Raw genomic sequence first — 12,484 nt, 5'->3', positions numbered from 1 at the left:
CAGAAGTATGGAGAAGACTATAATGAAACTTTCGTACCAGTGGTGAGATGTATTTCAATAAGAACGCTCTTGAGCATAGCAGCATCAAGGAGGATGCATGTGGAGCATCTGGATGTAAAGACTGCCTTTCTACATAGAGAAAAAGGAAGATGTTTACATGGAACAACCACCAGGATTTGAACAATCCAAAGACAAACAACTTGTGTGCAAATTGTAAACGAGCATACGTGGGCTGAAACAGGCCGTAAGGTGCTGGAATGAGAAACTTCATCAAATGCTAACCAAATAAGGATTAGTGCAAGGCAAGGCAAAATGTTGCCTATAGATATAGAGACAACAAATGGACTTACATTCTGACTTCTGTGGATGACCTGATTTTTATGCAATGAAGAAAGGGAGGACTGTGATGAAATAGTTCAGCATCTGAATCAAGGAGCAGAAGTGAAAGAATTAGGAAACATTAACATCTTGGAATGCAAATAGAATGAGAGGAAGATGGAAACTATCTTCTCAACCAAAAACAGAACATTTTAGAATTTCTGGACTATGTGAATTTGAAAGGAGCTAAGCCACCAAAGCACTCCTATGGAAATGAACTACCTGAAACAGCAATGAAGTAGTGAACTTCTGCCTGACAATAAGCAATACACAGAAGCAATTGGACAGCTGCTGTACATAAGCACATTTGCACATTCTGATATCACAGCAGCTGTAGGCATGTAATGCAGAAAGACGGAATTGCTAAGCAAAATGGACTGGAACGCAGTCAAAAGACTTGCAAAGTATCTGCATGGCACTGTACGTCTGAAACTAAAGTTACCAACAAGTGACAGTCCCAAACTGGTGAGATACATGGATGCAGACTGGGCAGAAGATACTACAGACAGAAAGTCAGTCAGTGGACATTTATTCTTCTATGGCGGTGGAGCAGGCAGCTGGAGCAGCAGGAGGCAAGAATCTGGCTGTATCCTCAACTGAAGCTGAATATGTATCTTCAGCAGAAGCATGCAGACAACTGAAATGGATACTGCAACTAATCCAAGGTTTTGGAATAGAGGAACCCAAACCAGTACAACTTACTGAAGACAACCAAGGGTGTATAAAACTTGCACAGATGGAGATCAACTCAGGAACTAAACACATGGATGTGAAGCATCACCTAGTAAGAAATATGCAAGAAGAAGCAAAGAAGCACTTGTTGAGCTGTAATACTTTCTTACAGATGAAATGATTGAAGACACTCTCACCAAGCAACTTTCTCAAGAAAAGTTTGAAAGTGTATGTACAAGGATGAATCTTGCAGACTTTGTGCACTAGACCTTGAGAAGGGGTGTTGGAAAAGGCAGAAGAAGACCCTGCAGGGGGCAGCAAGAAGACAATTTGATAGTATAGTGAGGACCGCACCTTCTCTCTCCTTGTCTGTCTCCAGATTGCTACTTTTAGGGCAATTTCCACCTTCTTGGAAATTCCATATTCAGTCTTACCCTGTCTTTCAGCTAGAGATGTAATTAGGAACCCATCTTTGTCTCTTCTCTTTCCTATCAAGTATATTAGTTCCTAAATAAACCTTTATCTACTCTTTAATCAGGTTGTGTACCGTTACTGTGTTAATTACTCTGCCAACACTGTAAAGATGGTCACTGTGAGTCAAAAGAGCCTCTGAAAACACCAAAGTTCCTGAGTCTCCTTTCATGTGTATCCATTAGGGTTGCCAGGTCTGGGTTGGAAAATACCTGGAGACTTTGGGGGTGGAGCCAGGAGAGGGCGGGGTTTGGGGAGAGGCGGGGCTTCAGCATGGTACAATGGTATAGAGTCCACCCTCCAAAGCAGCCATTTTCTCCAGGGGAGCAGATCTCTGTCAGCTGGAGATCAGTTGCCAAAGCGGGAGATCCCCAGGCCCCACCTGTAGGCTGGCAACCCTAGTATCCATGCAACCCATTTACATCAATGGCGATTCTGTTTTCTGACCAGATGACAAGCTTCAAATATGTATTCTCTTCTCAGTTCTCAGGAAACAGATATTTTCTTTACTGCTACAATTTCCATTAATCCCAGGCCCATAGCCAGGATTTTGTGGCTTGTGAGAAACATTTTTTTTTTCTTGTGGGGCTGTAATCATTTGCCATTATTTTTTCTGTCTGTACTCAGCCTTCTTTTTAAAAGGGGTGGGCCTTGCCTTCACCCAATTCCCATGGATCTGCCACTCAGCCCACACTTCCATCTTCTCAGTGTTCCCAGCAGCAGCTCTTTCCCACTCATGCTGCACTCCTTTGCCCTCCCCAAACGTCCCCTCAGCAACAGCAGCCATTTCTCCACAGAGCCCGCACTGTCTCCATTCTGCACCCAGTGGAATCCGACAGTAAGCTGCTTTGTCCCTTCCACAAACACAAAGCAGCATTCTGGGAGATGCCATTTTCCCCCAAACAGGAGACTGAGCGAAAAGGGCAAGACCAGAGAGGCATACAGGGAGAAATGATGTTGCTTTGCTAAAGGGCTGTGGTCATGGGGATTGGAGGGCAATATTAGTATCCCTCATGAGCATCATTTGTTTTATCTAGGACAGACCCAAAGAAAATGATCGGATATTCTTTCTCGTCCTGTTTTGGGCTATTCCACCAATTTTTGGAAGGGGCTTCTAGTGTCCTAACCCCACTGCTGGACCTCCTGGTGCTCGTAGCCCCTTTTGGGTATTTTCGGACACTGTGTGACAGAGTGTTGGACTAGATGGGCCACTGGCCGGATCCAACATTGGCTTCTCTTATGTTCTTATGATACTTAGCCCTTGCAACAAGTCCCAATACGAAAGCGTGACCAGTGGAGGTCATTTCGCTACGGAATATAATTCAAAAGTAGTTTGTAAGGGCTTTAGTTATAGGATAGACTTGTTCGCTACCACAAATGTTAATCCAGAACACAGTGCATGTGTTTAGTATGCCCAGAGAAGGCATCTTCAGCCCTGGGTTGCCTGTCAGTGGCCAGGGCAGCAAGCACGGCCAGGGAGCTCCATGTCCACATCCTGGCAATTAACACGGAAGAAGCTGAGAGAACTACCTTCCTCGCAGCCTCCTGCCATTGACCCAAGCAACACCTCCCCTGGCGCCTAGCTTCTCACTCACCTCTGTGTCTTCCAGACCTCACCCCCACTCCATGCCAGTTCTTGCCTTGCCAAAGATGCTCCTGCTGTGGAAGGAGGGGCTACGAGCATGCTGTTGAATACTAAGGCCCCAGCCCAGAAACCCTGAAGTCCACATCTCTAAAAAAAAAAAAAGGCTTCAAAAAGGTTGGACTTGGGGAAAGGAAGAGCTGGGGAGGGGGGACGAGACAGTGCCACTTCTTGTTGGGGAAGGGGATTCTCATGTGTTTTTTTAAAAAGGGAGCTTCTAAAAAGATGGAGGAGGTGCTGCCGCAGCTTCTTCTTGTCAGCTTCTTCTCATAGGTGATTCTCGGGTCTGGCATGTGGTTGGCTGCAGTGAAGAAGTAGGCACCTTTTAAAATAATTTTAAAATGCATTTTCAGAAGGAAATCTTGTAGAGCTGTGCCTTTAAAGAAGCAGGCGGAGCCCTGAATAGCCCCACAGTACATAAGAACATAAGAGAAGCCAATGTTGAATCAGGCCAATGGCCCATCTAGTCCAACTCTTGTGTCACAAAGTGGCCAAAAATACCAGGTGCCATCAGGAGGTCCATCAGTGGGGCCAGGACACTAGAAGCCCTCCCACTGTTGCCCCCCCAAGCACCAAGAATATAGTGCATAACCTGCCCCAGCCTGTGAGTTCCTATCTATACCTTGTGGCTAATAGCCACTGATGGACCTCTGCTCCATATGTTTATCCAGTTCCCTCTTAAAGCTGTCCATGCTTGTAGCCGTCACCACCTCCTGTGGCAGTGAATTCCATGTGTTAATCACTCTTTGGGTGAAGAAGTACTTCCTTTTATCTGTTCTAACCCGACCGTTCAGCAATTCCATGGAGTGCCCACAAGTTCTTGTATTTTATTTATTTATTTAGGCATTTTTACCCCGCCCTCCCCGCGAGCGGGCCCAGGGCGGCTTACAAGGGGCATGAGCCCATACATAAAACCAAATAAAACAGTAAAATCACATGATAATACCAATAACAATAATAAAGTGCTTTCTGTAAGAAGATGGTCTTGAGTGGTGTTGATGGCATCCTCAATCCTCCCCATTGGGTGGCACTGTCCAGCAGATAGTTCAAGCCAATCCCACATTGTCAGTGCCGTGCAATTTATGGTGGAACTTCCAAGGGCGATTCCTCATCCCGATGGTATCGCCACCGTTGGTTTTGTGAGAAAGGGAGAAAAGTACTTCTTTCTCAACATGCTCTATCCCATGCATAATCTTATAAACCTCGATCATGTCACCCCTCAGCCATCGTAGCAACGGGCCAGCCTACAAATGGTTAAAAAGATTATCATACTGCACACAGTAGATGAGAGGGGGCCATAACACTCCCAACACAGAGTCCTGAGAGTTATGTGGGCTACATTAACAAAATACCAAGAACACTACAACAATCTCAGTAAACCTGAAGCAGCACCAAGCTTTGTATAGATGGAGTAGTCTTCAGAGGAACCTGGTTGAAGAAGACAGTAATCACAGGCAGAACAACAAGAGAAGGGAAGCTAATTGGTAGTCACTTTCTGCCTTCTTGTGAAGCAGAATTCTTGTCACTGCATTCTCAGTTACTTCATACACTTAAGACAACTTTTTCAGTACTTTCCTTGTCTGATGAAACCACCAACCAAAATCATGTGTTCATTTTTTTAAACTAGAGCTTATAATCGATAGCATGCACATTCCACAGGAAGTGGCCAGTATTTTATATTATACTGGTAACACTGAATGGTGTTGACAGATAAATTCAGTCTAAAGGAAATATGACATCTTTTCAAATCTTAATCTCAACAATATTTAATTTGAACTGTTTGCAGAAAACTACAAAAAAGACAAAGAGACAAAGAGACAAATCGGGACATTATTGCTGTTCTCTAACAGCAGTTACAATGTGGATAGTACAGCTGAGGCACTGACAGTCTCATAACTCACTTAAGGCCTGAATCAGGCTGAAAATATACTCTAGCTTAGAATGGAAGATCCATGAAAGCTCATACCTTGAATAAAACTTTCTTGGTCTTAAAAATGCCACTGAACTCTAAATTCATTCTACTGCTTCAGACCAACATGGCTGACCACCTGGATCTCTCATATTTGAAAAAGTGTGCATGAACACAAAAGCTCATACCTTGAATAAAACTTTGTTGGTCTTAAAGGTGCCACTGAACTCTTGTTAGAACAGAAGGTTAGTCAGAGCTGACAGAAGGAAAGATCACTCTCCTCTTACATCAGTTAAAGCGACTCTGACGCTGTAAGAGTGGTGGGACTGTGGCAACTGTCTGGGTATGTTCCCCCAAGGTTTAATCGGTCCTTGGAAGGAGGGTTTGTTTCTTCCCCTCCTGACTCTTGAGGCCTTCTAGGGTTGAGCCTGATTATGATTTATTTCAAAGATTAATTTGATAATATATTGTAAATTTATTATAATGAGCTAAGATTGTTTGAAAATCTTATAAACATTATCATGTAATAATTTTGGGAGAAGAAAGAAGATGAAGAAGATACAAAGATAAAGCATGTTAGTGAAGTTTTGTTTTTCATAATATTAATGATTTTGGTGGTATTGTTAAATTATAAAATTCTTTCATCAATAAAACAAAATGAAAATTAAAAAAAAGATTCAACTCAAGGTGTTGGTGTTAACCTTTACAGCCCTTAACAATCTGGGACCTTCATACGTGCCGGACCGCCTCTCCTGTTACAACCCTCCGTGCTCCCTTCAGTCATCCTCTAGGGGTCTCTTGCAGGTGCCCAGCCCCAGGATGTCTCAGCTGACACAAGGGGAAGGGCCTTCTCAGTTGTGACCCTTGCCCTATATAATGTACTCTATGATGACATCCGTGCCCTACCAGATTTGTTTAGTTTTCACAGGGCATGAAAGGCTGAATTCGTTTAGGTGGGCCTTTGGAGTATAATCAACATGTTTGGGTTGTTTTCTTAGTAGTGTGGTGCTAGCCCCATATTTTAATGGTTTATCATTTTAATGTTAATATTTTATATTTGTTATCCGTTTTTATGCTGTTTTTAACTTATTTATCCTGTTTTAATGTTGTACGTTGCCACAACACCCTTTGAGTGATTGAGTGGTGACTAAAAAATCTAATAAATAAATAAATACCTTCTGTGCTCATTGAAGTCAAGGGTGTAACTCTGCTTAGGATGCCTCTATAAATCTTGTAGAACTATCACTGGAACTTCTCACAGTCCAGGAAAGTACAAAAAGCATAACACTAGCATAAAAATATGAACCTGAATGGTCAATAACGAAATTAACCTGTTGGCCTAATCATTATTTTACCTTCATTTATTTTTAATTGAAAAAGAAAGCTTTTTATTGAAGTCTGTTTAGCTCTGAAGAGTGAATAACGGCATAGTGTTTATGGCCCACACTGTGTATTAAACTTGTCAAACACCTTTTATGTATTTATGTCAGAATATATCACCCTAATGAAGAGGGCTGCAATTTTTAGTTGATTAATTAGTTAGATTAATCAATTAAAACAATGGATATATTTAAAAGATGTCCCCAATTAATCAGGTAGCTAATTAAAAAAAGATTTTTAGTACAGCAGTTTACAAACACCAAAAACCAAGTTACCTTAGAAGAGGCATTCCTCTTTCTGCCTAACTCAGGGAGAACACCTCTTCCAAAATGATTTGTACTGTATTATAGTACATGTATCTAATATCAATAGTATTTTTTCCAGAAACATCATTTTTCTCATTAATGCAGATTTAATCGGTTCATTGATTAACATTTCCTGGATTGGGTACAAGCCTTTTAAATAAACTTTTACATGGTCTGGAAGATGAGATTCCTGATAATTGAAAAATACTGTATTGGAATCAGTGCACCCTTTTATTTTATTTTACAAAATTTATATTTTGCCTTTCTGACCTCATAGGGGCCACTAAGGCAGCTAAGAAATTAAAACATACATAACAAAATCACATTTTAAAACCATTACAGCCAATTAAAAAGAACAACAAATCATAAAAAGACAGGTTGCTTACCTGTAACTGATGATCTTCGAGTGGTCATCTTTGCATTCACACCTCTGGGATATAGTGCGCCTGCGCCAATTCTGATCGGTACTACTTAGAAAGCAAAAGGGATTTTCGCGCCCGCTCCCCAGTCACGTGCTGGCCCCACTGTGCATGATTAGGGGAGGGGCACGACAAACCTGCCAGTTCATTCTGACCGCTGCCATCAGTCTCAGAGCAAAAAACAAGAGGACCGAAAACAGAGGGGAAGGAGGGCGGGTGGTGTGAATGCACAGATGACCACTCGAAGATCATCAGTTACAGGTAAGCAACCTGTCTATCTTCTTCGTGGTCTCTGGGAGATTAACAAGCAAAAACAGGCCTACCTAGAGGAGGGAGCTGAAGGTCCTAGACCTGCGCCGCCTATAACACTGCTCATCCCACCGCAGAACACTGATGAAGACATACATCCAAGGCATAATGCTTCACAAACGTGTGAGGAGTAGCCTAGGTTGCTGCTCGACAGATGTCACTGAGTGACGACCCTCTCAGGAAGGCTGTAGACATAATTACTGCCCGGGTGGAATGCACTTGGAGTGGACCCGGGAGTGGCCTTTTGGCTGGTAGGTAGCACAGTTTAATTGTCTCCACAATCCACTTGGATGGATGCTGCAAAGAGAGCTTTTCCCCATGCACGGGTGTGGTATAGGAGACAAACAAGGCTGGTGACTGCCAGAAGGGCCTTGTCCTATCCAGGTAGAACAGGAGGGCTCTCTTTACGTCCAAAGACGATGTTCTTCACTGCTCGCAGGGGACGGGAAGAATGCTGGAAGTACAATGTCAGCTTGCAAATGGAACTTGGAAACAACCTTGGGCAGGAAAGAGACATCCGGAGCCAAGGTGACAACCTCATGGTGAAAAACTAAGTACGGTGAATCACAACGGAGTGCAGACAGCTCGCTCACCTGTCTTGCTGAGGTAATAGCTACCAGAAAGGCAGTCTTCCATAAGAGAAGTTGCAGACTAGATGTGGCCATGGGCTCAAATGGTCTGTGCATCAGCTTGGACAGCACTAGAGGTAAGTCCCAGGAGAGGGTAGAGCCATGAGCCGGAGGGAAGAGGTGAGCAAGGCCCTTCAGGAACTGTTTCATTTGTGGGTGAGAAAAAACAGAATAGCCATCCGCCGTAGGGTGATTAGCAGAGATGGCAGCCAGGTTAACTTTCAATGAGGCACAACTAAGACCCAAGTCCAAACAGGACAACAGGAATCCAAAAACTGCTACCAAGTTCATAGGAGGCGGAGGTAAACCCAATGACTCAAGGTAAGTTAAAAATTTCTTCCATTTCCCATCATAGGAAGCATGTGTGGCCGGTTTGCAACAGTTCAACAGAATGTGATCTATCCTGCTTTTAAGCTGTACTAGAGGATCCTCCATGCCGTGGGTTTGAGGTGTGGTAGATCGTGGTGGAGCACTTGACCCCCCTGAGCCAGGAGGAGATCTGGTGCCAGAAGAAAGTGCATGAAGGAGTCCTGGGACATGTGAAGTAGAGTTGGGAACCAATGCTGAAGCTGCCACCATAGAGTCACAAGGATGCACCGAGGTTGTTCCTTCATGATCTTGCTTAGCACTTTGGTAAGCAGAGGGATTGATGGGAATAGGTACATGTGCCTGTAAGACCATGGGTAAAGGAAACCATCTCCCAGAGATAGAGTCCCGTCCCACCCTGGTATAGAACAGGCGATACTTTGTGTTTTGACGCGTTGCAAACACATTCTATTTCTGGGTAACCCCATCTGTCAAAAACTGGTTGGAGATACTCAGGAAGTCTGCGTGTACACATTGAGTGACCAAGCAGCTAGGTAAGGAGATAGGCATGTGGGGGGTAAAGGCAAATGATGTGAGTCAAAGGCTCTGTTTGGGAGCTTTAGGAGTCTTAGCCCTAGATTGAGTGGTGGGTGAAAACTTAGATTTGTGTCCATAAGGGCGAGAAGACACAGTGGGTGACTATTGCCATTGCTCCTCTGGAGAGGACTCCTTGGTGGGAGTATGGGCTTCGGACTGAGATGTCAGGGCCGAGCGTTTCAGCATTGGGCGGTCGACACTGGAGTGAGTCAGTATTGGAGACAACGTGGCCATCGATCCTGAGGCAGGAGTAGACATCGAACCATGTCTCGAAGTGTCCTGTGACAACAACATTGTTGAGAGAGCTAACTCCAAAAGTGCAACATGAAGTCTTGCAGCCCTATTCTTTCTTGTCTGCTTCAAGAACTTTGCGCAATGGGCACAGGAGTCCACTCAGTATGATTCCCCAGTGTTCCCCAGTACGAGTCCCCAGGCAAAGCGAGTGTTCGTGGGGGGGGGGCAATTTTACTATCGCACTTGAGGCACCATTTAAAGACCATAGACCAGGAGGGAGGGGATGGGAATGGGTCTGCCCAGCAGGGAAACCCAAACAAAAGAGTCTGAAAAAAGCAAAACCAAGTAACAATAGTGTCCTTTCACTTAACAGGAAAAAACTCTGAAGAGAAGAAGAAGAAATGAAAAAAGACCTTAAAGCCAGAAAATTACCAATCGAAGCAGAGGAGATCCTACCAGCGCGGCAATCAGAAGAGAACTGGTGGGATTGTCATGCCCCTCCCCTAGTCATGTGCAGTGGGGCCAGCATGCGACTTGGGAGCGGGCGTGAAAATCCCTTTTGCTTTCTAAGAAGTACCTATTGGGGTCAGTGCAGGCGCACTATATCCCAGAGGTGTGATGCACAGAGACCACGAAGAAGATCAATTAAAGCCAGAACTGAAATACATAGAAAGATATAAAAACACCAATTAAAAGTATTGCACAGGAAGGAGGTTTGAGAACACCAAATGAAACAAACAAAAATCATCACCCACTGTCAGAGGATGGCAACAGAAGGGAACAAATGAATCTCCCTGGGAGAGAGCTCCAGAGTCTTGGTGCCATGACCGAGGAGTCCCAGATTGCCATACACCTAATCTCAGTAGGTAGGGCCTATGAAGGCAACCATAGTGGTTGTGTAGGTACATATGGGAGTAGGTAGTCCTTCAAATATGTTGGTTCCAAACCATACAGGGCTTTAAAGGTCAATGCCAGCACTTTGAATTGTGCCTAGAAACAAACTGCAGGCCTATGTACATGGCCCAAGTCTGGAATGAAATGGTCCCAATGACTCACTCCAGTCAACATCCGAGCTGCAGCATTCTGCTCCAACTGAAATTTCCAAACATTTCTCAAAGGCAGCCCTATGTAGAGAGATTTGCAGTAATGAAGAAGAAGAGGAGGAGGAGGAGGAGGAAGAAGGAGGAAGAGATTGGATTTATACCCTGCCCTTCACTACCCAAAGGAGTCTCAGAACGGCTTACAAACTCCTTTCCTTTCCCTTCCCCTCCCCACAACAGTCACCCTGTGAGGTAGGTGGGGCTGTAATGATTCCTTGTTATATATGTGTGTGTGTCACTTTAAAAGTTTGGTTGCATGGCTGAGAGATAGTCTAGAGTGGTTGAAACAGGCAAGTATGTATGATTGGTGATGGGCAGAAAGGGGGAGGGGTTTTGGAAGGGTTTCTGAGTGGATGAAAATGTATGTCTGTCAAGAGTGACAGTTACAGTTTAGACAGTTGATGAAGACAGTAGTTGGTTAGTTCTTTCTGACGTCTGTGAGAGAATATAGGAAAGGCTGTATGTCCTGTTAAACTGGAGAGTAACAGTGAACTTCATAGCTTCCGAAAGAAAAGTGTATTGTTCTGTTAGGAAAAGAAGAACTCTGCCTGGGAACAACCCCCCCCCCCCCCCCGCCCTGCACCCCAGAGAAAAAAGTATAGGTGATGAAATTTGACAATGTTTGATGGAACCAATAATTCTGTTTTATTTCTCTGATGTAATGTGAAGTATAAAATGCTATTTCAACCATTGAAACACTTGAAGAATCTGTTGGGTATTTAAGGTTCCAAAACCTTTGAATCTGTATTCTTCCTTATTAATTAATAAATTATTTTTTTGGTTTCCAACTCTACAGGACTGCTTTTGTGTGTTTTCTCAAATTGGCCTGGGAAAACACAATCAGGGACAGAGGTTCTGTCTTACACAGGGGCTGAGAAAGCTCTGACAGAAAATGCTGTTTTTCAAGAACAGCTGTGCCAGAACTATGGGTTGCCCAAGGTCATCCAGCAGGTGCAAGTGGAGGAGTGGTAATCAAACCTGGTTCTCCCAGATTAGCATCTGTGCACTTAACCACTACACCAAATTGATGTAACTAGGGCATGCACTACATCAAACTGATGTAACTCTTCTACCCAGGAAAGGTCACAGCTGGCTAACCAGTCAAAGCTGGTAACAGACAATTTGGGCCATAGCTGCCACCTGCTTATCCAGCTATAGGCCTGGACCCACAAGCACCCCCAGACTACAGACCTGCTCCTTCAAGAGGAGTGCAATCTCATTCATAACAGGTGACACCTTTAATCCTAGGTAAAACATTCCACTCACTATTAGCACATCCATTTTGTTGGATGAAGCTTCAGTTTTATTAGACCACATCCATTCCAAAACTGCCTCCAGGAACCCTTTCAGGGATTATATAGCCTCCTGGAGATCAGTTGGACATGTGAAACAGAGCTGAGCATCATCCACTTATTGGTGGCAACCCAGCCCAAATTTCTGGATAACCTCACCCAGCACGTTCATGTAGATGTTAAAAACATAGGGACTCCACAGGCCAAAGACCAGGGGGCTGAGCAGCTTCTTCCTCTTCCTCTTCCTCTTCCTCTTCCTCTTCCTCTTCCTCTTCCTCTTCTTCTTCTTCTCACCCCGTTGTATCATGCGTTGGAATCAAAGTAAATAGCCACAACATAACATGTGGTGCTTTTGGTTCCCCGCACATTCATCGTGCATGGCCAGATGTCTGAACATAGGGGAGCGCAAACAAAATAGATTGGCAGTCTGAATCTGCAGATTCATTCCTGCCGCCAGGGTGCGGTTTTTTTTGTTTTTTTTTGCCTATGTGTGCACATATGCATGAGCACATATGCATGTGCATGCATTAAAAAGCCCGAATGGGTAGGACACTCCGTAGCTGAGATGCTGAAGTAATTGGATGCCTGTCCACAGGATGCCTGTGTGGGTAACCTGCAGCAGGGTGTGCTGTCTGGTTGGTATGCCCCACAATATTTCAAAGTGGTACACTTAGAGGCAGCATCATATCATTTCAAGTCACCAGTCTGACTGCAGCCTAAATCTAAACATATTCTTCCACTGGCTCAAGCATGAAAACGACCATTGGTTACTCACCGTGAAGGGTCCTTCTCCTCTGAGGTCTGGAGGACATCTTGTATGGGTGATTCCCATCCATCTTCA

The 12,484-nt window shown here is 44.1% G+C and overlaps 1 protein-coding gene across 1 annotated transcript in view; it reads right to left on the bottom strand.

Annotated features, from left to right (window-relative positions):
- ARHGAP15 (Rho GTPase activating protein 15) overlaps positions 1 to 12,484 on the bottom strand; it is a 393,578-nt gene that overhangs the window by 47,499 nt on the left and 333,595 nt on the right. Inside the window, 1 exon segment of the mRNA XM_015424487.1 lies at positions 8,079 to 8,613. Coding sequence (XP_015279973.1) covers positions 8,079 to 8,613 — 535 coding nt within the window.

The sequence above is a fragment of the Gekko japonicus genome, unplaced genomic scaffold, assembly GCF_001447785.1.
Source record: "Gekko japonicus isolate JY-2015 unplaced genomic scaffold, Gekko_japonicus_V1.1 scaffold124, whole genome shotgun sequence".
Classification (NCBI taxonomy): Eukaryota; Metazoa; Chordata; class Lepidosauria; order Squamata; family Gekkonidae; genus Gekko; species Gekko japonicus.
This window is presented reverse-complemented; position numbering and strand designations above follow the sequence as displayed.